This window comes from Sarcophilus harrisii, chromosome 1 (genome assembly GCF_902635505.1).
Source record: "Sarcophilus harrisii chromosome 1, mSarHar1.11, whole genome shotgun sequence".
Classification (NCBI taxonomy): Eukaryota; Metazoa; Chordata; class Mammalia; order Dasyuromorphia; family Dasyuridae; genus Sarcophilus; species Sarcophilus harrisii.
This window is the reverse complement of record NC_045426.1, coordinates 713,483,730-713,511,025: the sequence shown is the minus strand read 5'-3', so window position 1 is coordinate 713,511,025 and position 27,296 is coordinate 713,483,730. Positions and strand designations below refer to the sequence as shown.

General features: G+C 36.7%; 1 protein-coding gene across 1 annotated transcript; it reads left to right on the top strand.

Annotated features, from left to right (window-relative positions):
• Positions 1–7,800: 7,800 nt before the first annotated feature.
• LOC100913392 (zinc finger protein 345-like) lies at positions 7,801–26,633 on the top strand. Its single transcript, XM_031949062.1, has 5 exons — positions 7,801–8,271; positions 9,850–9,999; positions 16,593–16,719; positions 17,715–17,810; positions 24,107–26,633. The coding sequence occupies exons 2-5, from the start codon at positions 9,907–9,909 to the stop codon at positions 26,422–26,424; spliced, it is 2,634 nt and encodes an 877-aa protein (XP_031804922.1). The 5' UTR covers positions 7,801–8,271; positions 9,850–9,906; the 3' UTR covers positions 26,425–26,633.
• The last annotated feature ends 663 nt before the right edge of the window (positions 26,634–27,296 follow it).

Here is a 27,296-nt window from a genome sequence, read left to right as displayed (position 1 = left end):
CTCCAAATCACTGTTGATCAGAAAATGCAAACTAAGACAACTCTGAGATAGTACTACACACCTCTCAGATTGACTAAGATGACAGGAAAAGATAATGAAAAATATTGGAAGGAGTGTGGGAAAACTGGGTCACTAATACATTGTTGGTGGAATTGTGAACAGATACAGCCATTCTGAAGAGCAATTTGAAACTATGCTAAAAAAATAAAAAGTTATCAAATTGCATATCCTTTGATCCAGCAGTGTTTCTCCTGGGCTTATATCCCAAAGAGATCTTAAAGGAGGGAAAGGTACCTATATGTGCAAAAATGTTTGTGGCAGCCCTGTTTGTAGTAGCAAGAAACTGGAAACTGAGTGGATGCTCATTAATTGGAGAATGGCTGAATACATTATGATAAATGAATTTTATGGAATATTATTGTTGTGTAAGAAACGATTAGCAAAATGATTTTAGAGAGATTTGCATGAACTGATGCTAAGTGAAATGAACAGAATCAGGAGTTCATTGTACTCAACAATATTATATGACAATCAATTCTGATGGGCAGGATTCTTTCCAACAATGAAATGATTGAGGCCAGTTCAAATGATCTTGTGAAGAGAGTCATCTGCATTTAGAGAGAGGACTGTGGAAAATGAGTCTCGATCACAACATAGCATTTTCACTCTTTTTGTTGTTGTTAGCTTGCATTTTGTTTTCTTTCTCATTTTTTCCCCTTTTGATCTGATTTTTCTTGTGGAGCAAGATAATTGTATAAATATGTATACATATATTGGATTTAACATATATTTCTACCATTTTAAACATATATTGGATTACTTGCCATATAGAGGAGGACGTGGGGGTTAGGAGAGGAAAATTTGAAACACAAGGTTTTGCAAGGATCAATGTTGAAAAATTATGCATGCATATGTTTTGAAAATAAAAAAACTTTAATAAAAAAAGAAAAAAAATCCGTAACTCTCACTGTGGAATGGCAATAGTAAGATCATTCCTGTCACCAGAGCTAAGACTAGGAAGCAATGGGTAGAGTTTGGGGTGCAGCATAAATACAGTTAGGATTAGAGTATGATTGTCTCTGAGCTAAATGTAGACAATCATTAATAATCCGAAGCTATGTACGCCAGCATGGATGATGGAAGTTTGGGTTTGAGACACACTATAAAAAAAGAAGCAGAACACCAATTTTTGCCACAGATTAGTGAGAGAAGTTTATCTGGACTATATGATATAATTGGTCATTCATGTATTTAAATGTAGTTAAATTATTTAGATGACAGGTAAAAATAAAAAAAAATTTAAAAATAAAAGACAAAAGTAAAATAATTCAATTATCAATTTTTTTTGTTTCTCTTTTGTCTTACAAGGAGAAATGTTGGAATACATGGGAGCTGTTGGAATACATGGGAACCACCTGACAGTGACTGCTGGAGATGCAACCCAGACCTGCAGAATAGATCTCTTCTTGTAAGAAGATGATATAAGGAGACTGAGAGGCAGTTTCTGTCCTCTGACCTCTCTGACTGAGAGGCCATTGCATTGTCTGACCTCTCTCCTCTTCCCCCTGCCTCCAGTTTATCTCATTCCCAGTCCCCAACACCTGTGCCAGCAAAGGCTGCTTTGTAAGTCCTTCAGATGTTATGATCCATACCTGTGGAGGCTCTTAGAGAATTGACCTGTCCCTTAACAGAGAATGATCCCTTTGCCTTAAAATGTTTCACAGTAAAGAAAACAGCTGGAAATGGTTTGTCATTTAAAATAAAAAAGGATTACATACATTTTGTACCAAAAAATTAAGGAATAGCAATTTTCTGAGGTTTTCATAACCTCTGAAATATCTCCAAAATAAGAAATATGTAAATAAATGTCAGCTGTGTCCATTGTTTAAGACCCCAAAAGTCATAATGAGGCACCAAGGCCACAAAGAATATCCTTTAGTCTCTAGTGAACAAGCTAGGAGAAACTATTAGGCAGGATTACCAGACATGCACAAGGTCTGATATGTTATACCTAAGTGGTTCCTGCAAATTAAATTCCCTCTTCTAAAACCTGCTCAGAGGAGGGATGCTTGTCTAGAAAAGACTGGCAGAGAGATTTTATATGTATGCCTAACAGGGGTTTGCCCTAAACTCTCTATGTCAAAAGTCTTGCTTTTTAACAGGGATCATTCTCAGATCCTTGCTAAGGAAGGGTTTGGTGTTTCAGTTACTGGGGTCATACTTCCTGAAAATTGCTTTTGAGTCAACTATAACTTAAGCTCCCCAAAGCAATCTCCTTTGTGGTTCCAGGGTTGTTATGAGGATCATACAAATGTAAATCTTTGATGTAGGGCAAACGCTATATGGATGTTAACAGTTTTTATTGCCTTTTTAATGAGATATAGTTGCTTCATAGTTGAAACTTTATATGGATTTTTGTAATGGGCTGAGGTTTGAGTTGATGCACTGAGGTCCCAAGTACGTGAGGCTAAATAGTAATTGGGCTATACTCTATTAATATACATGATTGGATAAAGAATGGTCCCTGCCCACTCTCTGTGCAAGTCCTGATGTGTTGTATAGGAGATGACGATTTTGGTGGGTGGAGGCAGAGAAAGACAGGAAGAGAAGCTGGGAGAGATTGGGCCTGGGTTCGATACTCCTAGCTGCTGGTCGTGTGGCTGCTGGTCTAGCTAGCTTCTTGACTCAGCTGCACACATTGCTATCGCCGATTCTCTTCCACCTCCGATCCTTCTTCACTGAGAATAAAGACTGACGATTTCCCCCTAACCTGAATTCCTGCCTCCTGCTGATTTAAAAATACGCGATCTTCACAGATTTTTAGATGTTATCACTCTACAATAGCAATATTGATGAGGTGAATGATTTTCTGTAAGGCAATTTGGAATTTTATTCAACTAATTTAAGGTAACCTTATTGGTAATGGCTTTGTTTCACATTTTAAATACACAATATTGTTAAGGGCATCATTGCCTTTTAAAAATTTTTTTATTGTGTAATTTGGCAAACAACTGCATCAGATACCCTGTTAGAAAAGCAATTTCTCTGCTAATCTAGATTTAGTTATATTAAGAATTGTACTGTGAAAAATGAATAGATTAGGAAACTGTTAGATCGTTTTATCAGCCTCGCTGGTTTTGTGTTAGTAAAATTTAAACTACTGTAATTTAAGAATTTGGAAATTTTGTCTGTATTTGAAAGGAAGTTCATCTAAAATTATTTAGATAATACTAATGGAAACTATGAGATTGTTACATGAGTTATTTAAGGTTATTATATTAATCAAATATTTACATGGAAGTTACTATATGTGTCAAAAACTGCAGATTGAAATGACAGCTCATATCTAGTGGAATATCTGATTGGTAAAAAAATTTCTAGTTTTTCTTAGATTAAAAACATATTTTATCATGGATATAATTAGATTGTGAATGGAGAAGTTAAAAGAAAAATTGTAATCAGATTATTTAAATCTTGTTGATCATTTAATAGAGTCAAAAAGGTAATGACATTTTATCAACCAACATTTATCAACCTCAACCAGTGTCATTGAGGGAAATGAAAGGTGGATTCCTCATAACTCTTGGTCTACCACTCCTCCATTGCCCAAGGGATGACACAGAGAATTTAAAACATTCTGAAAATCTGGTGTTCTCAGATTTTTGTCAGTGTTTTGGTAGCAGTATCTACCAAAATTGATAGTAACATCTTCAAAACAGAAATAATTAGTTTTAGTATAGGGGAAAGAAGTCTAGCCTCTCTCTTTAAGTAGAATTTGACAATATAGTCAGAAAGATGACCACAATATACTAATTTGCATTCAAATTTCACCAAAATTGATGAAGTATGATTATGTGAAATTAATGTAGTTTACTTTTCAGAACTATTGTTTCCAAGACTAGAAGTATTAGGATAACACTTAAGGAGAAGTGTTAGGGAAACAATACACTGGGAAAACATTTTTACATCCAAAGGATCTGCTAAAGGCCTCATTTCTAAAATTTATAGAGAATTGGCTCAAATTTATAATAGTTCAAACCATTCTTCAATTGATAAATGGTCAAAGGATATGAACAGACAATTTTCAGATGAAGAAATTGAAATTATTTCTAGTCATATGAAAAGGTGTTTCAAATCACTATTGATCAGATAAATGCAAATTAAGACAATTCTGAGATACCACCACACACTTGTCAGATTGGCTAAGATGACAGAAAAAGATAATGATGAATGTTGGAGAGGATGTGGGAAAACTGGGATACTGATATGTTGTTGGTGGAGCTGTGAATGGATCCAACCACTCTGGAGACCAATTTGGAACTATGATAAAAAAAGTTATCAAACTATGCATGCCCTAATGATCCAGCAGTGTTTCTACTGGGCTTATATCCCAAAGACATCTTAAAGGAGGGAAAGGGACCCACATGTGCAAAAATGTTTGTGGCAGCCATCTTTGGTTGCCACACACTGGTAACTGAGTGGATGCCCATCAGTTGGGGAATAGCTGAATAAATTATGGTATATGAATGCTATGGAATACTATTGCTCTATAAGAAACTAAGACACGATCAGCAGGATGATTTCAGAGAGACTTGGAGAGACCTAAATGAACTGATGCTAAGAGAAATGAGCAGAACCAGGAGATCATTATACACGGCAACAACAAGACTTTATGACAATCAATTCTGATGGCTGTGGCTCTCTTCAACAATGAGATGATTCAAACCAGTTCCAATTGTTCAGTGATGAAGAGAGCCACCTATACCCAGAGAGAGGACTGTGGGAACAGAGTGTGGAATACAATATAGCATTCTCACTCTCTCTGTTATTTGCTTGCATTTTGTTTTCTTTCTCAGTTTTTCTTTTTCTTCCTTCTTGATCTGATTTTTCTTGTGCAACAAGATAACTGTATAAATATGTACACATATATTGGATCTAACATGTATTTCAACATATTTAACATGCATTGGACTACCTGCCAGCTAGGGGAGGTGGTGGGGGGAAGAAAGGGAAAAGTTGGAACAAAAGGTTATGCAAGGGTCAATGTTGGAAAAATTACCCATGCATTTGCTTTGTAAATAAAAAGCTTTAATAAAAATAAAATAAAAAAATATTATCATGAGAAAAAAAGGATACAATAAAGATTCAGAAATCCTTAACAAGAGTCCCTCTGATAATTCAGTATTCAAATTGGGGGATGTTCTTAGTACCAAAATGAGCAATCAGTTAAAGACCAAGAAAAGATTCATCGGTACTTTTGGTCACAAGTGTTTCCCTCCTGGGAAGGCTCAGGTTTCACTTACTGATTTTTGCTTTCTGCATCTGAGTTCAGTGGCATACTTACTCAGGGAAAATGTGGCAGCCAAGAGGTTCAGTCTTTTTGTCCAGGGAACCGGTTTGTGAATTAATAGAGGACAGTTTTAGGGAAAACCTGGAGAGCATTTCTCTTCTTAAATAAACGAAAGGGAAGATGTCATATAGTAAAAATATTAACTACCAATGATGAAATAAATGTACACATAAGCATCAGAGCAAATTCATGCTATTCCCAGGTTGACCACACGATGTCGCCAGAGATTGCATTATCCTATAGCACTAAGAAAGTACAGAGAGATGCAGGATTCTTGACTCAGTGAGAAGGCAGATGAAATTCAGTTTTATTCTGATAGTAACAATTCAAATTACCTTTATGATGCACCGAAGCCTATTTATGGGTCAAGGACCTATGGTGCATCTCAGTTACTGTGTGCTGATGGAGCCACATCGATTAATGATAAGGAAATGATCCTGGAGAGATGGAGTGAACACTTCTATAGTGTCCTCAAAAAAAATCAACGGTCAATGGTGGATCCATTGACTGTCTACCTCAGGTCTAAAGCAATCCCTCCCCTGTTGAAGTTTCCACTGAAGAAGAGATTTTGAATACCATTGGACTCCTTTTATGTTGCAAAATCCCTGGTGTTGATTCTGTTCCAGCTGATATTTACAAAGTAGGGGCAGGAGTTCATTGTTCGTACAAAAGGTGACTGAAAATTTCAGATTATACAGCAAGAGGAGGTTATGTCTCCATTGTCCATCTCCATAAAAGTAAAGGATAGAAATTGTCCTGTGGCAATCACAGGGGTGGAAGTGCCCAGAAAAAGTTTATCATCATTGTACATTAATTTCATGATAGTATGCTTGCCTAGGTTCTGGACAATGGATAATTCTCTCTTGAGCTTTCCTAGTCATCGAGAGAGTGAAACAAAGCTCTGTGCTCACTCCCAGACTTTTTATCATGATGTTTTAATTATGTTATCAAATGCCTTCAAAGAGGATGAAAATGGCATCAAAGTCAGCTACTGAACTAATAGTAAATCGTCCAACTTGAAAAATTGACAAGCCAAAACTGAAGTGCAGGGAGTGTTGCGGCATGATATTTTATGTGCAGCTGATTGCACAATTACTGCAGCCTCTGAAAATAAGATGCACCAAAATATGGCTCAGTTCTCCATTGCTTATTCTAATTTTGTCCTAACTATTGACACCAAGGAAACAGGAACTCCATTAACCAGCACTACACTATCCATTTATGGAACCCAGTTAGAGTAAATGATAAAGTTTTGAACGTTGCAGATAAGTTCTCTTACCTTGGCAGTATATTTTCCAGGGATGTCTACATTGATCATGAGATGGATACCCTCATTGCCAGAGTTGGTTAATTTTTTGGATAAATTTTGTATTTATCCATACAGAGTTGGGAGCCTTGAGGCTCCCAAGGAAAGTGTGGGAGAAGAGAGGTATTAGTCTGACTACCACACCGAAGGTCTACAGAACTGTTGTGCTGAACACATTGGTGCATGTTGGAGAAACCTGGACAGTCTACCAACACCATGCCAGGAAACAGAACCACTTCCTTTTGAATTGTCTTAAGTAAATTTTGCAGATCACCTGGCAGGATGAGATACCAGACACTGAAGCCCTTTCTTGAACTAAACTACTCAGCCTTCCAATTCTACTGCAGAGAGCACAACTCCATTGGACTGGCCACATTGTTCAAATACCAAATGTAGGGTTGCCAAAAAAAAAATTTTATGGAGAACTCAGGCAGGGCAGGTGCTCACAAGGTGGTCAGAAAAAGCAATGCAAGGCCACTTTTGAGGTATCTCTTAAGAACTTTAGAAATCAATTGTATTTCTATAATTTCTATTTCCCCTTTAATTTTTTTTTATCTCATTTTTGTTCTTATTTTAGGCAATTTGTTGAATTTCTATTTTGCAAATGCACATTCAGCTCATTGATACTCCCAATGCCCATTCTGTTAAAGCATGTTTGTGGGGTTATGGTTGTTCCCCTTGAGAATTGTTTTAGTTACAGCCTAAAAACTCTGGTAAGTCTCATCTTCAGGAGAAGCTCCAATGGCTCTCTTTATCTTTAGGAGAAAATATAGAATTGTATGTTTTCTATGCAAAACTACCTTTCTAGGCCGATTGCATGAGCACTGGTCCTTTCAGAGCTACTGCTAAACTGATGGGCTTGGTCTTTCCCGTACAGGACTTTTCATCTTCCACTTATATGATACCTTTGCCCATTAATGTTCTCTCCATTTGCCTTATTCTTCTAAACCCCCAATTGTTTTTAAGACTCCTTTTAAACGCAACTACTTCAAGACATCTTTCCTGGTTTTCTGCAACTTTTAGGGTCTCCTTAGTGACAGGGAGACAAAGGGTAAGGGAAGGAAGAGGAGGTAGGGGAAAGGAACGAACGAACGAAGGAATGAAGGAACAAAGGAACGAAGAAAAGAACAGAGGAACGACGGAAAGAAGGAAGGAAGGAACGAACGACTAACGAACGAACGAAATGCTAATTCTGCCTCTCTCAACCACCTTCCCTCTCCCAAGGGAAGATAGACACGGTGCACACAAGTACAAACGTAATGGTTACAATGTACCACAAAGGAATATACAGAATGTAACTGCATCAGAAACATCGGGACGCCATGAATACTCTATATCCTTCGTGAAGATAAAACCAGCTCATAGGGATAGACCTACACCCTGGGCAGAGATGGGGTTAGATACAGCCTTTAATTGGCCATCATCTCCACGAATGGCAGCTCCTGCTGTCGCTCCACTCCAACCGCGGCTCTTGCAGAGGGCAGGGATGAATGGGGAGGGGGCGAGGGAGTTATAGTCGCCATAGCAACAATCCCTTTTTTCCCCCCAGTCTGAGAAGAAATAAATCTATGATACAGCGCTGAAAAGAGAACTGCGCGCGCAGCTATCCGCCATGGTAAGGAATAAATTGATTAATTCGTCAGTTGCCTACATCGTCAGGTAGGTCTGGAAACTGAGGCAGAGATGGGGTTGGGGTTGGAGAGCTACAGGGGCGGCGGGGCGCGGGAAGGGAGAGTGACTGTGCTTGAGTGTCTAAAGGGGGCGGGTCCCGTCTAACAATGGCTTTAGCTGTTAGTCCCTGAGGCTTCCCCCGAGAAACCTTCCCTGAGTCCCCTCCCCTTCATTTCCCCGAGTATTTCCTTGTCTGCGTTCAGGATGTCCACTGAGGAGACTCGGGAGTCAGGGGCAGTTTGGATTTTGCTTCTGGGTTTCCACTGCATAAGTGTTTGCTGTCAGGGTCGCCGCCCGCTGCTGCTCTCACTCACCCCTCCTGTCCCCTCTTTGAGTCCTTGCCCTATCGGCTGTATTAGAAAGCAGCCAACAATCGCTAAACATTAATTAAGCACCTAGTATGTTCCAAGCATTGGAAATGCAAAAGGAGGGAGAAGATAGCCCCTGCCCTCGACAAGATAAATGAGAAATAGAGAGGGAAGGCTCTCGATTCAAAGAAGTTAAAGAAAGCTTCCCGTAGAAGGGGGGATTTTAACTGGTGGTTAAAGCCAGTAATTTCTAGGTGACCCAGCCACAAGTACTGCTACTTACTTCTGTGGGCCCTGCATACCCCCGAAGAGATTCCTCTTTGCATCTTTTGGGGACGGGAGCCTGCTGCCTCTGCTCAGATGCTTCTGACTTTCCATTCTAGAGGCAGCCTGAGGGTTTTTTCCAGATGTAGGTGGACAGGGGTCCAGCCATAGGATTCCTCTCTCCCTCCCTTTTCTTTCCTCCTTTGGGAGGAGAAGAGCAAAGAAGAAAGAATAACTCAGTGATCCCTCATTGTCATGTCCCAACTGAATCTCTTCTCTTTGCTGAAATGCTCTTTCAGTCACTGCCATCCTGTAGTTCTGAACACGGGCTGCCCTGTGGGATGCTCCCTCTGCCTAAATGCCCTCTTCTCCCTCACTGACCCTATCCATTCTGCAAGGAATTGGAACACACCTTTATGAAGCCATGCAGGCCCACTGATGTGGGTGGGGATGTTGGGAGCGATCAGAAGGCAGCCTAAGAGATTGTTCTTTCTCCCCAGACCTCAAAGTTTCATTGAAGAGATAAGACTAACAATGACTGGGGCAATTAGAGGAGTTGTTTTTGTATGCAATACAACTGACGAGTGACCTGCTGTCTTGTCTTTTAGAACATGAAATTGAGGGAGAAGGCCCTAGCATTTGTGTCCTTAGCATTTAGCTTAGAGCCTGTTGTCTTGATTCAACTTGTTACAGATATGAAGTGTTTTGTAAATCCAGATCAACTACAGATCAAAATGGACTGGAAGGAGCAGCCTCAATCTTTAGGAACAAGTGAAATTTTTACTGCTGCTAATGACAACAATCTTCTTTCTTTCTTTCTTTTTTTTCTTCCTTCCTTTCTTTCTTTCTTCTTCCTCCTCTTGCTCCGTTGCCTCCTCTTCCTTCTCATTATAGAGAATTAAAAGTTTACAAAACACTTTACTCCCTGTGATTTGTATTGATCCTCACAGGCACCATGAAAACTTGGGGTGTTGGTTTTCCTTTCTGAGCTTCTCTCTCCAGAGAAAATGTCTCAATCAAAGAGTAGTGATGGTGAAAAAGACTGGCCAGAAAATAGAAGAAGCTTTTCCATTGAGGGTATCTGGCTGGACAAGGTAAAGGTGAGTAGGTGAGACTTGGCCTGCTTTCTGGCAACAAGTATCTACTTATGATGGCTGTAGGAAGGTCAGTTCCCAAATAGAAGAGTTGAAAGGAGTTCAACAGCCATTTAGTTCTACCCCTCTCCCCAAATGAATTCCACTAGAACATTCTTTCTGGTTATATTGGACATTCTCCCTAATAAAAAGTCCTTCTCTATCCGGCCTCAGCTCCTGGACAGGCCACTTTGTCCTGAGTCTGACTCAGTTGTTCCTGCAATGGCAGGTGAGGGTAGAGTGGCTCCATCTTGGCCACTATTGACCAGCAGGCTGTTTTATGACAGACCTTTGTCATGAGGGAGTTCCTCGGGGAGGATATAAGATTTCTCTATTGATTCTTATTGACTAAAACTATGTTTGTAGTGCCAAAGTCTCCCCATTTAGATATGACAGTCAGTGGGTAAATTCCTCATCCAGACCCACATTTCTATCTGACAAAAGGCCCATGGTCTAGCCAGAGACATCAGTGAAAACATGCTACTAAGTGAGTTTGAATGTTGTATCATAACAATGGCAACTAGTTCAATGTTCAAATGTTATTAGTGATGGGGAAAAGAGGAAGAGGTCAAGATAAGAAGGGAATCTGATATACAAATAAGACATATACATAGTAATACAGTATAAAACTTTTATAGGGGTGGTGTTGCTTTGGGGAGTACAAGGAAAAGGGTTCATTCAAGGGGTCTACTCAGTGGGAAGAGTTGGTCCGATAGAGTGGCATTCTTCTGGGGAGAAGAAAATATGCCCCAAAGTACTATGATAATTAAAAAGGTTCAAGAAACATAGTTCTGATTTAATCTTTTTTGCCATCCAATATATTGTATTTTTCTGGTTATACATGTATATTAATTTCTTAAATACACATTTCTTTATGAATCATATGTGGTACCGTGACTAATGCGTTATAATATAGTTTTAGGTCTACTACTGCTATGTCACCATCCTTTGTACTTTTTTCCCATTAATTCCTTGATATTCTAAACCTTTTGTTCTTCCAGACGAATTTTGTTATTATTTTTTCCTAGCTCTGTAAAATATTTTTTGGCAGTTTGATTAGTATGGCGCTGAACAAGTAGTCCAATTTAGATAGAAATTTTCATTTTTATTATATTAACTTGGCCTACCCATGAGCAGTTGATATTTTTCCAATTATTTAAATTTGACTTTATTTGTGTAAGAAGTATTTTGTGATTGTGTTCATATAGTTCCTGGGTTTGCCTTGGCAGGAAGACATCTAAAGCTTTTATTTTGTCTACAGTTATTTTAAATGGGATTTCTCTTTCTATCTTGCTGATGGGCTTTGTCAGTAATATATGGAAATGCTGATGATTTGTGTGAGTTTATTTTATTTCCTGAAACTTTGCAAAAGCTGTTAATTGTATTAAGTAGGTTTTTGGATGTTTTTCTAGGATTCTTTAAGTATATCATTATATCATCTGGAAAGAGTGATGGTAATCATTTTATTAATAAGGCCAGCATATTATTAATAAAAGGATTAACATTTGGCTGTTTCTTTTAGACTAAAGACAATCATGGCAGCTGGCTCAGGGATGATGCATTCTTTTGGAAGAGAAGTGAGAATTAACTCTAATTGGTTAACCCAATAAGAGTTGATGTCAATTAAAATGAGGGACTGAGAATAACATCATGTTACCATCATGTTACCCCTGGACTGAGACTCATTTCTATACCTAATCTTGGCTAATGAGACAAAAAGATCTATCTCCACCCAAGCTTACTTGAATGGAGTTCACCTTCAACTATAAATTTCTTGAAGGTTGGGTTGGATTGAAAAGAAGACTTTAGAGACTTCAGAGACTGAGATCGAGAAAATAAAAAAGAAATGGGGGAACTCTGAATCTCTCCAAATTATTAGTTAGGAATGATCATTTTCTTCAGTACTCTTCTGATATTGAGATATTTAAACCCTGATTTTGTATGTTAAGGCACGCAGGGGATTGTTGAGGTATACAGGTTCAAAGAGGAAAGACAAACTGGTCATCAACAAGATATTGTTTTGGGGAACACAGTTGCATTAACCTTAAAAATATTATTTTCAGTATTTATCCATACCTAGATTCTATGACATATACCCTTTCTTAAGGGGAGAATGTTTTGGTTTTAAAACTACCAGACTTTATCTTAAAGAACAGGACTAATCCTATCTTCAGCTCAGCACACAATAGTGCTTGGAAGAATGACCATGAAGCACCAAAGAAAGATTACTTCCTCTTCAGAGATATAATACCATAGGGTGCCAGAAACAGTGTGGAATAGTAGAAAATCACAGGAGTTAGAGCTGGTCAAATGACCTAGGTGTGGGTTTTGGTTCTGACGCTTAATGGGTGAGCTCTTATGCAAATGACATTACCTTACTTTCCTCGTCTGAAAAATGATTAACTCAGATGTCTTCTAAAGTTCCAGCATTTTGAAAAGTACATGATGCATTATTCCTTTGCATTCCAGGCTCATTACATCAGTGTCATCCTCATTCTCATCTCCTTATTCTCACTCTTTCTATATAAGCAACGATAATTCAGGTAATCACCTTTTGCCTGAATTGTTGCAGTCATCTCCTAATAGATCACTGTGCCCCCAAGCCTTTTCCTGCTCCAAAACATCCTTCACACTGATGTCAAAGTGATCTTCATAAAGAGATGGTCTGATTTTGTCATTGCAATTCCCTACTCAATAGACTCCAATGGTTTCCTGTTCACTCCAGGATCAAATATAAACTGTTTGACATGTAAACCAAATCCCAACCTGGTCCCTTTCTACCTTTCTAGCCTTGTTGCTCACTAATTCTACACACGATAGTCCAGCCAGGAGGACTCATTTCTGTTCCTCAAACAGCAGTATATCCTACTTTTGTATCAACCATCTCTCATGCCTGAAATCTATTGTGTCTAGAATGTACTAAGGTCAAGTAGGGTGTTTCTATGTTTCCTGGGAGGCTATATTGAAGCATGTATGGTCTGGCTTCTGAAGGATGTCCGTTTGTCTGAAGCTGCGCTAAGGCTTGTGAAGGTCAGAATGCTGGAGGATACTCATTGGCCTGGGCTACTCAGAGTACATGGTGATTCTCAGAGCTGGAATCTGTAGGCTCTCCTGGTCTTGCAAGGCATGGGGGGTGGGGGGAGGGTGCAGTATACTGGTGTTAGTGTTTGCCTGCTTCACCACGTGTGGACCCCGGATCTTTTGCTGATTTGTTGAAGTGGAGGTTGTTGCCCACTCACTGAGAAGTTTCTTATCTTAGACTGTGCCCCCTTCCCCCTTACCTGAGTGAGAGGAACTCCTCCTGCTAATTTTCCAAGTTTTCTATGGCAAAAGATTCTTCTGCATTGTCTCCTTAAGGGTTTAAATAAATGCTTATTCCCTTCTATCTGGTATAATGTGCAGTTATTGCATTCCATTGAATTACCACTCTATTTTAACAGCTTCTAAATTGTTTTTACTGATTACTTGTTTTGTAACATAGTTTGAGATAAGATAATGATAGGACCTATCTTGGGGTACTATTTTACCATTGGCTAGAAGTAAACATAGGAAGGTTACACTCACTGTACAACTCACTGCTTACTCCACTCTCTTGGCTTCCAGAAATTCCCCCTCTTACAAAAACTTTTTAATTTTATATAATCAAAATTATCCTTTTCATCTTGTGTGATTCTATCATTTGTTTAGTAATGCAGAATTGAGCAAATGGAAGCTAATGATTCCCCTATTTATGGGTATGAAAAGTAATTTCTTCCTGGCCCCACTAATTGGTTTATTATATGATCTTTTATATCTAAGTCATGTATGAATTTGGAGGTTATCTTTATATATGGTCAGAGATGTTAGTCTAACTATAATTTCTGACAGATTACAATCCAATTTTCCTAAGTTTTTTTTTTTTTTTTCCTAAACAGTAACTATTCTTGTAATTGAAGTCTTTGGATTTATTTAACATCATGCATCTGTTAGGGAAGCAGTTGCACTTTAGATAGCACACTGAATCCATAGTCAGGAAGACTAGAATTCAGTTCCAGCATCAGTGAAGTCACACTGTGTTATCCTGGGCAATTCATTTAATCTTTTTTTGTTTGTTTGTTTGTTTCCTCAACTATAAAATGAAGATAAGTATCTACTTCTCAGAGTTGTGAAAATCAAATGAAATAATATCTGTAAAGTTATTACTACAGTGTCTAGCACATAGGAGAGGTTTAAATAAATGCTTATTCCCTTCCTTCTGGTATAATGAGCAGTTATTGCACTCCATTGAATTACCACTCTATTTTATTTTATTTTTGTTTTTCTTGTTGCACAGGAAGAATTGGATTCAGAAGGTAAAAAATAATCTGGGAAGAAAAACAAAAATGTAAACAGTTTACATTCATTTCTCAGTGTTCTTTCTTTAATTACCACTCTATTTTTAACAATTCTTAAATTGTTTTTTACTGATTACTTGTTTTGTTATATAGTTTGAGATAAGATAATGATAGATCCATTTCCTTCCCACTCCTCTGCCATATTATTCTTTTAAACATTCTCAACATTTTGTTTCTATAGAAAAAAAATTAGTATTATCAAAGTATCCATTTTTCTTATGAATTGAAATTTGAAATGAAATAAAATAATTATGTTAAAATGTTTATATTACACCTCAAAACATTTTGTTTATAAGCACTTGTGGATGGTTCAAATAATACTATCTCAATTTTTTTTAGTAAGGAAACTGAGGTATACAAAAGTTAAATGACTCACTTGCACTCATACCAACAGTAAATGTCAAATCCACAATTTCAAAAGGTAGAACAAACAATGGGCTTCCAAGTCATTCCCCCTTTTTTTCCTTCCAAATATGATTTCTAAATGCTTTTTTTGATCATGACTTTCAGATAGACCAATAATTTTTAAATTATCTCTTCTAGATCTATTTTCCAGGTCAGTTGTTTTTCCAATGAGGTATCTCACTTTTTTTTTTTTTTTTTTGGCTTTTTTTTGTTTTGTTTTGTTTTGTTTTGCTTTATTGAATCTTGATTTCTTATAAAGTCATTATCTTCCATTTACTAAATTCTAATTTTTAAGGAATTATTTTCCCCAATGAGCTTTTTTTATTTCCTTTTCCAATTGGCCAATTTTGCTTTTTAAGGCATTCTTCTCTTCATTAGCTTTTTGTATTTCCTTTTGCATCACCCTCAATTCTTTTCCTAATTTTCCCTTTATTTCTCTTATTTGATTTTCAAAATCCTCTTCCATAACCTGAGCTCAATTCTCATTTTTCTTGGAGGCTTTGGATGTAGGAGCTTTGACTTTGTTATCATCTTTTGAGTGTGTGCTTTGATTTTCCTTGTCACCATAATACTTTCAATAGTCAGACATTTTTCTGTTGTCTGCTCACTTTATTAGCTTCTTACTCAGCTTTTAACTCTTTGTTAAAGGAGGGATCTGATTCCATGGTGGAAGGTAACACTGTCTTAAGCTTCAATAGTTTTGTGCAGCTGTTTTCAGGGATCCTTCTAGGTACTTGAACAAAAGCACTCTTTTCTGCCCTGAAGCTGTTAGGAATGTCCCTGTTCGACTGTAGCTGTAAGATCTATTGCTAAACCATCAGAGTCCTGCTTTGTAGATGCTGGGGCTGGGATCAGGGCTGCACTGGCATAGCCTGTACTGGGACTACACACTGGGCTCCCACCCTATTGCCACAGACCTTCTCTACTGGCTTTCCAAGTACTTTCTAGTGTCCCAGGGCCGAGAGGTTCAGAAGCCTCCAGTGGCTGATTCAGAGGTCCCATTTCACTGATTCTGTCACCCAGACAGGGGCTAGGACAGGGTCTGCACTAGCATGGCCACACCAGGACTACATGCTGAGCTCCCACTCTGCTGTCACAGAGCTTTTGTGCTGATCTTCTAAGTTGCCTTCAGCTGGAAAATGTTCTACTTCATCTTTTCAGATGTCCTGATGCTCTAAAATTTGTTTACAATCATTATTTAAAAGAATTTGGTGCTATTTGAAGGAAAGGTTAGGCAAATTCCTGCCTTTACTCTACCATGTTGGCTCTGCCTCCTCCTTTCTAAAGACTAAAGAAGCATACAAATATTTGTTCAGTATTTATTCATCCCACACTTTTTTTTTCCTTGCTGAAATTTCCAAATTAATGTGTAGTTGTTGAGCATTTTATCTATTCTGAAATGGGTATATGGAACCATATAATTGTTTCTGATTTGGTTTGCTTCATATATCTATTTTTTTCTCATTCTTGAGATTTATTAGGTGTTAAAATGAAATATAGAGGTAGCCTTTATTTTAAAAAAAATGATCATTTGTGGAATAAGTGAAAGAAATTTAAAGTAAGGCATAAAGAAAAATCATGTCTATGGTCACATTAGAACTTTGGTGAATTTAGCTACTATTTCATTTGTTACATATATGTTTATTATTGACATTATTTCTTTAACATTTCTCACACATTTCTATTTTTCTCCATTTGTGTGGCCAGCAATAGACTTCAACTTGTCCCCTGTACTACTGTCAAAGCCTATGACTTCTGTTAAAAATGTATCTGATTTTTCAGGAATTGGTGGCCTTTAAAGATGTTGCTGTGGAGTTTACTCAGGAGGAGTGGAGATGCCTGGACTCATCTCAGAAAAAGTTGTACCATGATGTGATGATGGAGAACTATAAAAACTTGGTCTGCCTGGGTAAGGATAGCTTTAACTTGGATCTCAAAATTTGCCCATTAGGGGGTCTTTAGTTCTCTCTTGGGAGGCTTTTTTTTTTTTTTTTTTTTTGCTTAAGCAGTAAGTATTTATCACCAGAACAGCAGTTATTAGTGCTGTGGATTTCCAGGTGGAAGTCTCTTGTTCTTGTTGTTGAGTCATTTTGATCATACCCAACTCTCTGTGACTCTATTTGGGGTTTTCTTGGCAAAGAAAGGGGCAAAGAAAGTTTGCCATTTCCTTCAGCTTGTTTTACAGATAAAGAAATGAGGCAAACAGGATTAAACAGCTGATATTCATCTGGGGCTGGGTTTGAATTCAGGTCCTCCTGACTTCAGCATTAACCTTTTATCCACCGGTGCCCTCACTGGTTGAAAGGAAGCCCCCAAGTTTGTTTTGATCTAATAAATACAGGGGGAAGAGGGCCAGGTCATGCTTTGTTTTTTACAGCTTTATAATGTCATATTCTCTCTCTCCCCTTTTCTTTTTCCTCTGGCTAAGATTATCCCCTAAAGGCCTTCACGCTTCTCATTCTCTTGGCTGTGAGTGGTTCAGAGATTAGGGAATCAATATTTATTAGTGCCAGGAATTAGGCTAAGCACTAGAGATACAAAGCAAGGTTTGAGAGAGTTCTAGCCCTTGAGCTCACATTCTAATAGGGAGAAGGGAAGATAAGCCAAAAAGAAAATAAAAAGCAGAACAGAGGTGAGGAGGAGGCTATCCAGTGCTGGGACAGGATGAAGGAGGCTACCCAGTGCTGGGGCTAGATGAAGTCCTGCAATCACCCTGGAAGTGATCTGAGAAAGTATTAGTTTCAGAATTGATTTCATTTTGCATAATGATGAATGAGCAATTCCCTAATCTTGCCTAAGAATACAATACCAAACCCACACCAAGAGCCATTCCAGCCCCCCTGATAGGTACAATTTTATTCTGCACTATCTTCTCTACCACTTTCCCCTTTTTATGATGAACAGGGATTACAGTTAATAAGCAAGATGTGATCTCACAATTGGAGAAAAAGGAAAGATCTTGGATGACAGAAGAACAAGTCCAAAGAAACAGTTGCCCAGGTGAGTGAATGAAACTTACTACAACTCCTGACTGCCCATTTAAGGGGAACAGCTTTAAAATGTAGAAGCCAGGGCTTTCCTGAAACTTTCCCATGAGCTGCCTGCCATGAGCTGGTCCATAGAGCCCCATCTTCAGTACATCATAGATTCATTGATTGATCTCCCTTTGCACCCTTTGTTGAGAGAAAGAGAATCAGAAAAAGAGGAGCTCTACACAGAGTATAGAGTTTGTTCTATTCTTTTTCTTTAGTGCTTTCTTTTGATCAGATGTTGTTCTCCTGCCTTATCTTCCAAATTTATTCATTCTTTCTCTTTTCTGAAATGTGTGTACTTATTTAGCAGTGATAACACAGATTTAATGTTTGCCTCAGTGTCTCTATGGGATCTCTCCCTTTTATGTATTTGTTAGGATTAATTGTTTCTACTTTTATGTATTTTTATTTGCAGTATGTGTATAATGATTTTTCTTTCTTTGTTAGGACACTTATGATTCAAAACTGTATGGATTCATACACCGTTTATAAGAAATGTTAGATCAAATAAGATCACATAGAAAAACTTAGGACTGGATACCAAGTGTAGTATTTGCTTTGCCAAACTGAAGAGCTAATTATCATTATCATTATCAGTTATGATGATTAAATAAAACATTGATGTTCCAAATTTATGTAGCTACAACTAATCATTGGCTAGATTCCCTATCTAGCTGTTACTAAAAGGACTGCTAGATAGGATTACTGAGCCATTATCCATGATATTCTAAAGATATATTTCTTGTGGAATGGGGAAAGTACCATACAATTAGAGAAGGCCAAAAGAATGGAGTCTGCAAACTGGAATTTGATTCCTGGCACCATTATAGAGTATATTATTAAAAAACTGGATAATCAATGTCTACCAAAAAGCACATGGACTGCAGAAAAACAAATGAATTCAGTAAGACTGTACCATACCCAACTGAACATTTTGTGGAGTTTTGACAAAGTTACTAGATTAGTAATCTGGAGAATGTTATAGATATAATTTACCTAGATTTTAGGCAAAAATGTGATAATATTTCTGATGCTGGTTTTCTGGAAATAGATGGAGAGATGCTGTACATGTAGTGGGATTCAGAGGTGGTTGACTAGCTAAATCCAAAATATCCTTATTCATGGTTTAATTTTCATTTGTTAGAAAGCTCCTAATATAGTAAATTAGGGACTTTTGCTTGGCCTTGTGCCACTAAAAATCAACGAGTCACTTCATTTTATAATTGTTTGGGAATTCAGTCCCACTCTTATAAGAAAAAAAGATTCAAACCACAACATTCCTGGTTGGTTATGAGGAAGGTAGGTGATGCAGCAGACAGAGTTCTGATTGGACTTATTCTTTCAATGACAAGTCATTGTCAATGACAAGACAATGACAATGACTTGAGTCAAAATCTACCTCAGACACTTTCTGTGTCATCCTGGACATATTATTTATTTATTTTTTTATTTAATAGCCTTTTATTTACAGGATATATACATGGGTAACTTTACAGCATTAACAATTGCCAAACCTCTTGTTCCAATTTTTCACCTCTTACCCCCCCCACCCCCTCCCCTAAATGGCAGGATGACCAGTAGATGTTAAATATATTAAAATATAACTTAGATACACAATAAGTATACATGGACATATTATTTAACCCCTCTCAGCCTATATAATCAAATTGTTGTAAGGTTTAAATGAGATAATGTGTGTAAAATGAATTACAAACTGTAAAACACATGGTAGCAGTGAGGGGCTGCTACTCCTGTTGTAGTATCTACCTTTGCTTTGGAAAATCTAGTGATGGAGAACCCACTACCTCCTGTGACTACTTTCCTGTACCTTGGGACAGTGATTCAGAATCAAGGCTCTACATCATCTTCTTTGTTTTCTCTGAATACTCTGCAGTTCATCAATGTCCTTCTGTATGTGCAGTGCCCTAAACTGAAGATGAAATTCAGATTGATTCTGACAATACTGGATGGCAGCGGGATCATCATTACTCTCATCCTGGGATTCTAATTCCCAATTGCTTTTTAAAATGCTGAAACCAATTCACACTTCCATTGATAATAACTCAGCGTGCATATCTTCCCAAAATCTTGTCAATATTGCTTGTAACTATTTTTGTCATCTTTGACAATCTGCAAAGTATAAGGCAGAACTTCAGAGTTGTTTTGATTTGCATTTCTTTTATTTGGAGTACTTTTTCATTTGCTAATAATTTGAATTCTTTTAAGAATTTTTTGTTCCTTTGATGATTTATATATTTATGTTTTATTAATTATTAATATAGATTAATAATTTGTAATTATTTATGTAATGACTTTTGATTATATGTATGTACAAACATCTTTCTGTTGATTGTATTATAGATATGAATGTGTGTGTATTTATAAAATTTCATGTATATATGTGTATATACAAAAAGAAAGAAAAAGTGTGAGTGTGTGTATAAGGGGGAAGAGAAACAGAGAGAAAGAGAGACAGAGACAGACAGACAGACAGACAGAGACAGAGACAGAGAATCAGAGACAGAGACAGAGAGGGAGAGGGAGAGTGAGAGGAAGAGAAAGGGAAAGGGAGAGTGATCGAAGGAGGGACAGAGTGACAAAAAGAGTATTTGGTTTTTGTTTCTATCTTCTACCCTCTAAGGAAAGGTAGGGGATGGAATAGAAATGAAAAGAAGAATGAAGAAAGAAAGGAAGTAAAGCATGAAAAGGGGAAGGAAAGAAAAGAGAAAGAAGTCCTTTTTACATTGGTCATGTTCATTGCTCATATAGTTCTTGTGCTGCAAATTAATCTGTCATCTCTTTGTTATGAGGTGGGCAACAGTATTTTTCATCATTGTTGTTGTTCAGTCATGTACAACTCTTCATGACTCCATAGACTATATTGTTCATGGAATCTTCTTAGCAAAGATTCTAGAATGGTTATTTCTTTCTCTAGTGGATTAAGACTAACAGAAATTAAGTGACTTGCCTAGAATCACTCACCTATTGTCTGAAGCCAGATTTTAATCAGGCCTATTTTTTTATTTCACTCTGTGCTCAGTGCTCTATACACTGAGCAACCCAACTGCCTCCTTCTCATCATTAGTCCTCTGGAATCATGGTTGAATCATTTATCAGAGTTCTAAAGTTTCAAAAAGATTTGTTTTTACAATATTAATGTTATAGTAAAAATGTTATGGTAAGAAAAAATCGTTCTGCTCGTATAGACTTTTTAGAAATTATATTTTTAATGAACAAAAATGTCTTCAAGAATATACATGTACATACTTTATATGTATATATATACATATATATATGCACACATGCACATGTACTTTTCTACATTATATACCTATGTGATTATATTATGTGTATATTAACCAGAGGTTGGTGGCACATGTGAGTACGAGACTTATGAATTCATCATTGGCCATTACACTTACCAGTGTTTCAAAGTTATTCAACAGTCTCTACAATATTGATGTCATTGTACAAATTGTTCTGGTCCTACTCACTTTATTCTGCCTCATTTCATACAAATTTCCTCAGGTTTCTCTAAAACCAATATCTCTAAAACACAGTCTCTTGCAGCATAATAGTATTTCATCACATTCATATACCTCAACCCATTCAGTCTTTCCTCAATTGATGGGCACCTCCTCAGATTTCATTTTTTGCCACTTTAAACAGAACTTTTTTCTTTCTTTTCTGCAATCTCTCTTTCTCCTTTTTCCCCTTTCCCTTTTGAGTGAAATATATTTCTATACCCAACTGTATATATTATTCATTCATTTGATCAGTTCAAATGATCTTCTAGTGTCAGCTGATCCCCTTCCTCATTTTCTGCATAGACTTCTACTAGAATACCCTAATTATTTCAGACAATTTTCCTTAACCCTCTTTTACTCCACCACAATGTTTTCCTCTTCCCCACTAGTTTCATTCTTCTTTTAAGATTATCCAGACATAACAGAACCACTTTCAGAACTTTTAATTTCCTCCATTACTCCCAATGTTGATAGAATTCAAAGAATGCACATGTATCATGTTCCCTTAAATACTGTAAGAGGTTTATCTTTATTTACATCTTATTTGCATTTGTTTATCTTTTTATGTTTCTATTCACTCCTGTATTCACTTCAAAGTTCTTACATAGTTTTGGTCTTTTCATCAAGATTAACTGGAACTCTGCTATTTTATTTCATTAAATGTACATTTACCACACACCCCCATAGTATTAAACTTAATTTTGCTTAACTTAATAAGCTTAATTAAGCTTAATTTACTTAATTGTAAATTATATTTTGCTGTATTCCCATGTCCTTTGCCTTCTGAAATAGCATATCACAAACTGTCCACCTCTTTATTGTAGTGGCTGATAAATACTGTATGATTCTGGTTGTGGCTTCTTAGAAGTTGAATTCCTTCTTTCTTTTTTGTGGCATTTTTAAATTGACCTGGAAGCTTCTGATTTTGGCTATAATGTTCTTGGGATTTTTCATTTTAGGAATTTCTTCAGCAGCCTACTGGAGGATTGTTTCAATTTGTACTTTGTACACTATTTCTAAAATAGCTAGATAGTTTTCTATTGACGCTTTAAAAATATTACATCTAAGCTCATTTTTAGTTATGGCTTTCAGTAGGATTCCTGATTTTTTTTTTTTTTTTTTTTTTGGTCTTCAATATGTGTTTTAGGTATTTTTTTCTCTTTTCCCCAGCATTTTTACTTTTTCTTATCATCTCATGGAGTCAGTGGCTTCTATGAGTGTCCATTTTAATTTTCTGAGAGTTTATTGCTTGGGCAGTGTTATAGAACTCACATCAAATACCTAGTTCCTTTTCCAATCCTTTCTCTCATAGTTATCATTATTTTCAACTTTTCCCTTTAATATTTTGATTTAGTAGATTAAAAAAAATTAATCCCTTTAATTCTTGCTTTATATCTTCCAGAATTTTTATTTGAGTTTATATTCAAACTATGCCCCTCTTATGGCTTCATGCCAAGATGACTTGGAGTCATTCTCTTCTCTGTTTGTGTCTTAAATGTTCTTGTCACTGTAATAGTTTTTACGGTGAGACTCTTTTTGTTTGTATATTCTTTTAGCTTACTTCATTATTTCATCATTTGTGTTGGAAGCAGGCTATTAGCGCTTCTATGCTACCTCTTTGGGATATTGAATATTGTGTTATTGTAGGCTCTCAACTGATATTGATGATATAAAAACTTTTAGTGCTCCCCAAAGGGTCTAATCCAGAGGAAAGTCTGATCATGATCCTGTTATTTTGAGCTCAGATTCTTGAACTGTATTTGGGTCTAAGTATTAGACTGCTGCTAAACTTAGCCTCCATCAGTTAACTGGAATACTCTACTGCTTTATAGTGACAAAATTTTAATCTTCTCTTTCCTGAGATTCCTGTTGAGGTTATTTCTCTGAAAGATTCAAATGGGTCTAGAATTTCAAACTGAATATTTGCCCCACCCTTGGGTTCTTCTACCTGAGTTGGAATTCTCTGAGAAGTCATATTCCTGACCAGACTTAATTCCTAGTAAATACAGACCTTACTTACTTCAGATGGAAAAATGACTCCCTGATTTTTTTTTTTTTTGGATTTTCCCAATAGGATTTAGATAGATGCATTTCATAGATCTATTTGTAAGAGGTTTTTTGGTAGGGAGAGATCATTGTATTTTTCCTTCTATTCCATCTCTGAGCTCTATCTTGATCATCCATTCTGCATCACTGTTAACTGTTGATCATCCATTTTTAGTTTAAATATTTCTGGCTGAGAACAACTGTATCCCATTATGAGAAGGTAATATAATGCAGTTTTTAAAAAGACCATTGGAATAAAATATATCATAAGGGAAAGAACTTTGGATTTAGAGTCAATAGAACTTAGTTTGAGTTACAGATTTAAAACTTAACAGTGACTTTAAGTAAGTTGCTAAGTTATTGTAAATTTCATTCCCATTTCCAAAGTTGTGAGGTTCAAAGCAAAATATTTTATAAGCTGTAATAACTGTAATAATAACTTATATTTAGGTAACATTTTGAAGTCTGAAAAACATTTTCCTTACAAATGTAAGGAAATTGTAACCCTACAAATATAACATTATATTATTTTTCTATAAACTGTCTTTTGAAAATTTAGAGTTATTGTTCTTTATGAATGTGACAGAGGACAGTAGAGGAAATAAAAAAATACATAAATCCCCACCAAGATTAGAAGATTAGATTCAAAACTAAGTTTATTGTGGAAATTGACATTTTTTCTTTCTTTCAGATTGGGAGGTCACATCTGTAAACAAAAAGCTCATTCCAAAACTGGGCATTTCTGTGCAACAATCATATCAAGAAAAACTCACAGCTGATTACCCTTCTATCTCTAATTTGGAAGAATCTTGGGAATATGAATACAATTCAGAGAGGAAGAAGAGTGATAAAGAGAAAATCCATGAAGAAAATATCATCCAAAGGAAACCACACAGTAAATTGAGAAATCATGAATATAATAAATATGGTCAAATCTTTGCTATAAAGTCAGTTCTTTTTCCACAACATAGAGTCTTCATAGGAAAGAATCTTTTCAAATGTTATGCACATAGAATGGGATTTAAACTCTATTCAGATCTAAGAAAATACAATGAAAGTTACTCAAAGAAGACATTTTCTAAGTATAATATAAGAAGGAAATATTTCAGTTATCATTCAGATCTTATTGAATATCACAGAATGCATACTGGAAAAAAACATCATGAATGTGAGAAGGCCACATGGAAAAAACAACTTACTCAACAACAGAGACTTCATACTATACAGAAACATTATGCATATTTTGATTGTGGGAAAGCTTATAAAAAAATAGAACCTACTCAAAATTTCAAAATTCTTACTGGAGATAAACTTTATAAATGCAGAGAATGTGGGAAAACTTTCCAACAGAGTATACACTACACTTCCTATCAGAAAATTCATACTAGAGAGAAAGACTGTGCATGTAATCTATATGGGAAGGCCTTTAACTACAGCTCTTCCCTTTCTTTCAATAAGAAAATTCACATTGGAAAAAAACATTATGAGTGTAATGAATGTAGGAAGGTTTTTAACCAGAGTACCAAACTTACTAAACATCAAAAGAGTCACACTGTAGAGAAACATGATTCTAACACATATAGGAATACTTTCAACCAGAATTCACAAATTACTCAACCCCTGAAGATTCATAATGGAGAAAAATGTCATGAATGGAATAAATGTGTGAAAACCTGTAATTACAGTTCAGCCCTTGCTTCTCATCATAGAACTCATACTGGAGAAAAGCCTTATGGGTGTATTGAATGTGGGAAGGCCTTTGGGAAAAGGACACAGCTTATTCAACATTGGAGAATTCATACTGGAGAGAAACCTTATGACTGTAATGAATGTGGAAAGGCCTTCCGTCAGAGCTCACAGCTTACTCGACATCAGAAAATTCATACTGGAGAAAAACCTTTTGAATGTGATGAATGTGGGAGAGCCTTCCGCCAGAGATCACAGCTCACTTACCATCAGAGAATTCATACTGGAGAAAAACCTTATGAATGTAATGAATGTGGTAAGGCCTTCTGTCAGAGCACTGAACTTACTCAACATCATAGAATTCATACAAGTGAGAAGCCTTTTGAATGTCATGAATGTGGTATGGCCTTCCGCCTGAGTACTGGACTTAGTCGCCATCAGAAAATCCATACTGGAGAGAAACCTTATGAATGCAGTGAATGTGGGAAGGCCTTCTGCCAGAGAGCAGAACTCACCGTACATCATAGAATTCATACAGGAGAGAAACCCTATGTGTGTAATGACTGTGGAAAGGCCTTTCACCAGAGCTCACAACTAACTCGGCATCAAAAAATTCATACAGGAGAGAAACCTTATAAGTGCAATGAATGTGGAAAGGCCTTCCGTCAGAGCTCAGAGCTTACTCGACATCAGAAAATCCATACAGGAGAGAAACCTTTTGAATGTGATGAATGTGGGAGGGCCTTCTGCCGAAGATCACAGCTCACTTACCACCAGAGAATTCATACTGGAGAAAAACCTTATGAATGTAATGAATGTGATAAGGCCTTCTGCCAGAGCACTGAACTTACTCAACATCATAGAATTCATACTAGTGAGAAACCTTTCAAATGTAAGGAATGTGGTATGGCTTTTCATCTCAGTGCTGTACTTACTCGCCATCAGAAAATTCACACTGGAGAAAAACCTTATAAATGCAGTGAATGTGGGAAGGCCTTCTGCCAGAAAGCAGAACTTACTGTACATTATAGAATTCATACGGGAGAGAAACCTTATGTGTGCAATGAATGTGGGATGGCTTTCCGGCAGAGCTCACAATTGACTCCACATCTTAGAATTCATACTGGAGAGAAACCATATAAATGTAATGAATGTGGAAAGGCTTTCAATCGCAATTCATCCCTTGTTTCCCACCACAGAATTCACACTGGAGAGAAACCTTATTGTTGTAATAAGTGTGGGAAGGCTTTTCGTCAGAATACAGGACTTACTCGACATCAGAGACTTCATATAGAAGATAAATCTTATGGATATAATGATTAAAAAAAAGCTTTGCTCCAAAATAAATGTTTTACTTGGCATTACTTCATAGTGAAATGAAGAGTTATGAATGAAATGATCTTTTTTTACATTAAAAATGTATAATGCTATATTTTGACACAAGATAATTTCTAAGAAGCATCCTCTAGTAAGTTTTTCTCCTGTTAACAGAAAGGATAAATGTATTTGACTGGAGCTTTGTGGTCACATTTCTCAACAAGGATTCGCTAGAAATTTTTTTCACCTCTTGACAGAAAGGATTCTGTCATATATTCAATATGCCTTGTTGGGAAATGTCTTATGTGGCCACAAAGCTCCAGTCAAATGCAATGGTCAATGTTATTACTATACTATTACAGGCAAATTGACATTCATGCTACTTGATAAATGAATTTTTTTTCCAGTATTTTTTTCCTTGAGATTATAGGTCAAAAATTTTGCAAACATTTTTTTCAAGGCATCTCTTTCCAAAAGTGATCATTGAATCCTTTCAATGAGTATTTCCCCTTCTATTTTTAGAATATCATATTTCTTTTTGAGCCTTCATATGTAGGTATTTTTAACATTATTGCCTTCTTTTGGGTTTGTGTTTTGATTTTTCTCTTACCATAGTAACTTGCTATGGTCAGGGCTTTTGTTGTTGTTCATTTTTCCAGCCTATTTGCTGACTTTAAAAATTAAATAAACTCTTGAGGTGCAAGGGACATTGTCCCAAGCTTCTTGTACTAAGGCCTTTGGATTGCTGGGGTTTCTAGGGCTGGTGGTTCACTTGTGCTGCTGGGATTATTGAGCCTGCCAGCCTGACTACTAGCCTCATGTGAGGGGATTGGAGGTTTTACAGTTGGCCAAGTAAGCTGCTGGCATGCTGTGTTGGA

Coding starts and splice junctions, on each gene's coding strand:
- LOC100913392 (XM_031949062.1), top strand. CDS start 9,907: ATGTCTCAATCAAAGAGTAGTGATGGTGAAAAAGACTGGCCAGAAAAT. Junction 16,720..17,714: donor TAAAAACTTGGTCTGCCTGG/GTAAGGATAGCT, acceptor TATGATGAACAG/GGATTACAGTTAATAAGCAA. Junction 17,811..24,106: donor CCAAAGAAACAGTTGCCCAG/GTGAGTGAATGA, acceptor TCTTTCTTTCAG/ATTGGGAGGTCACATCTGTA.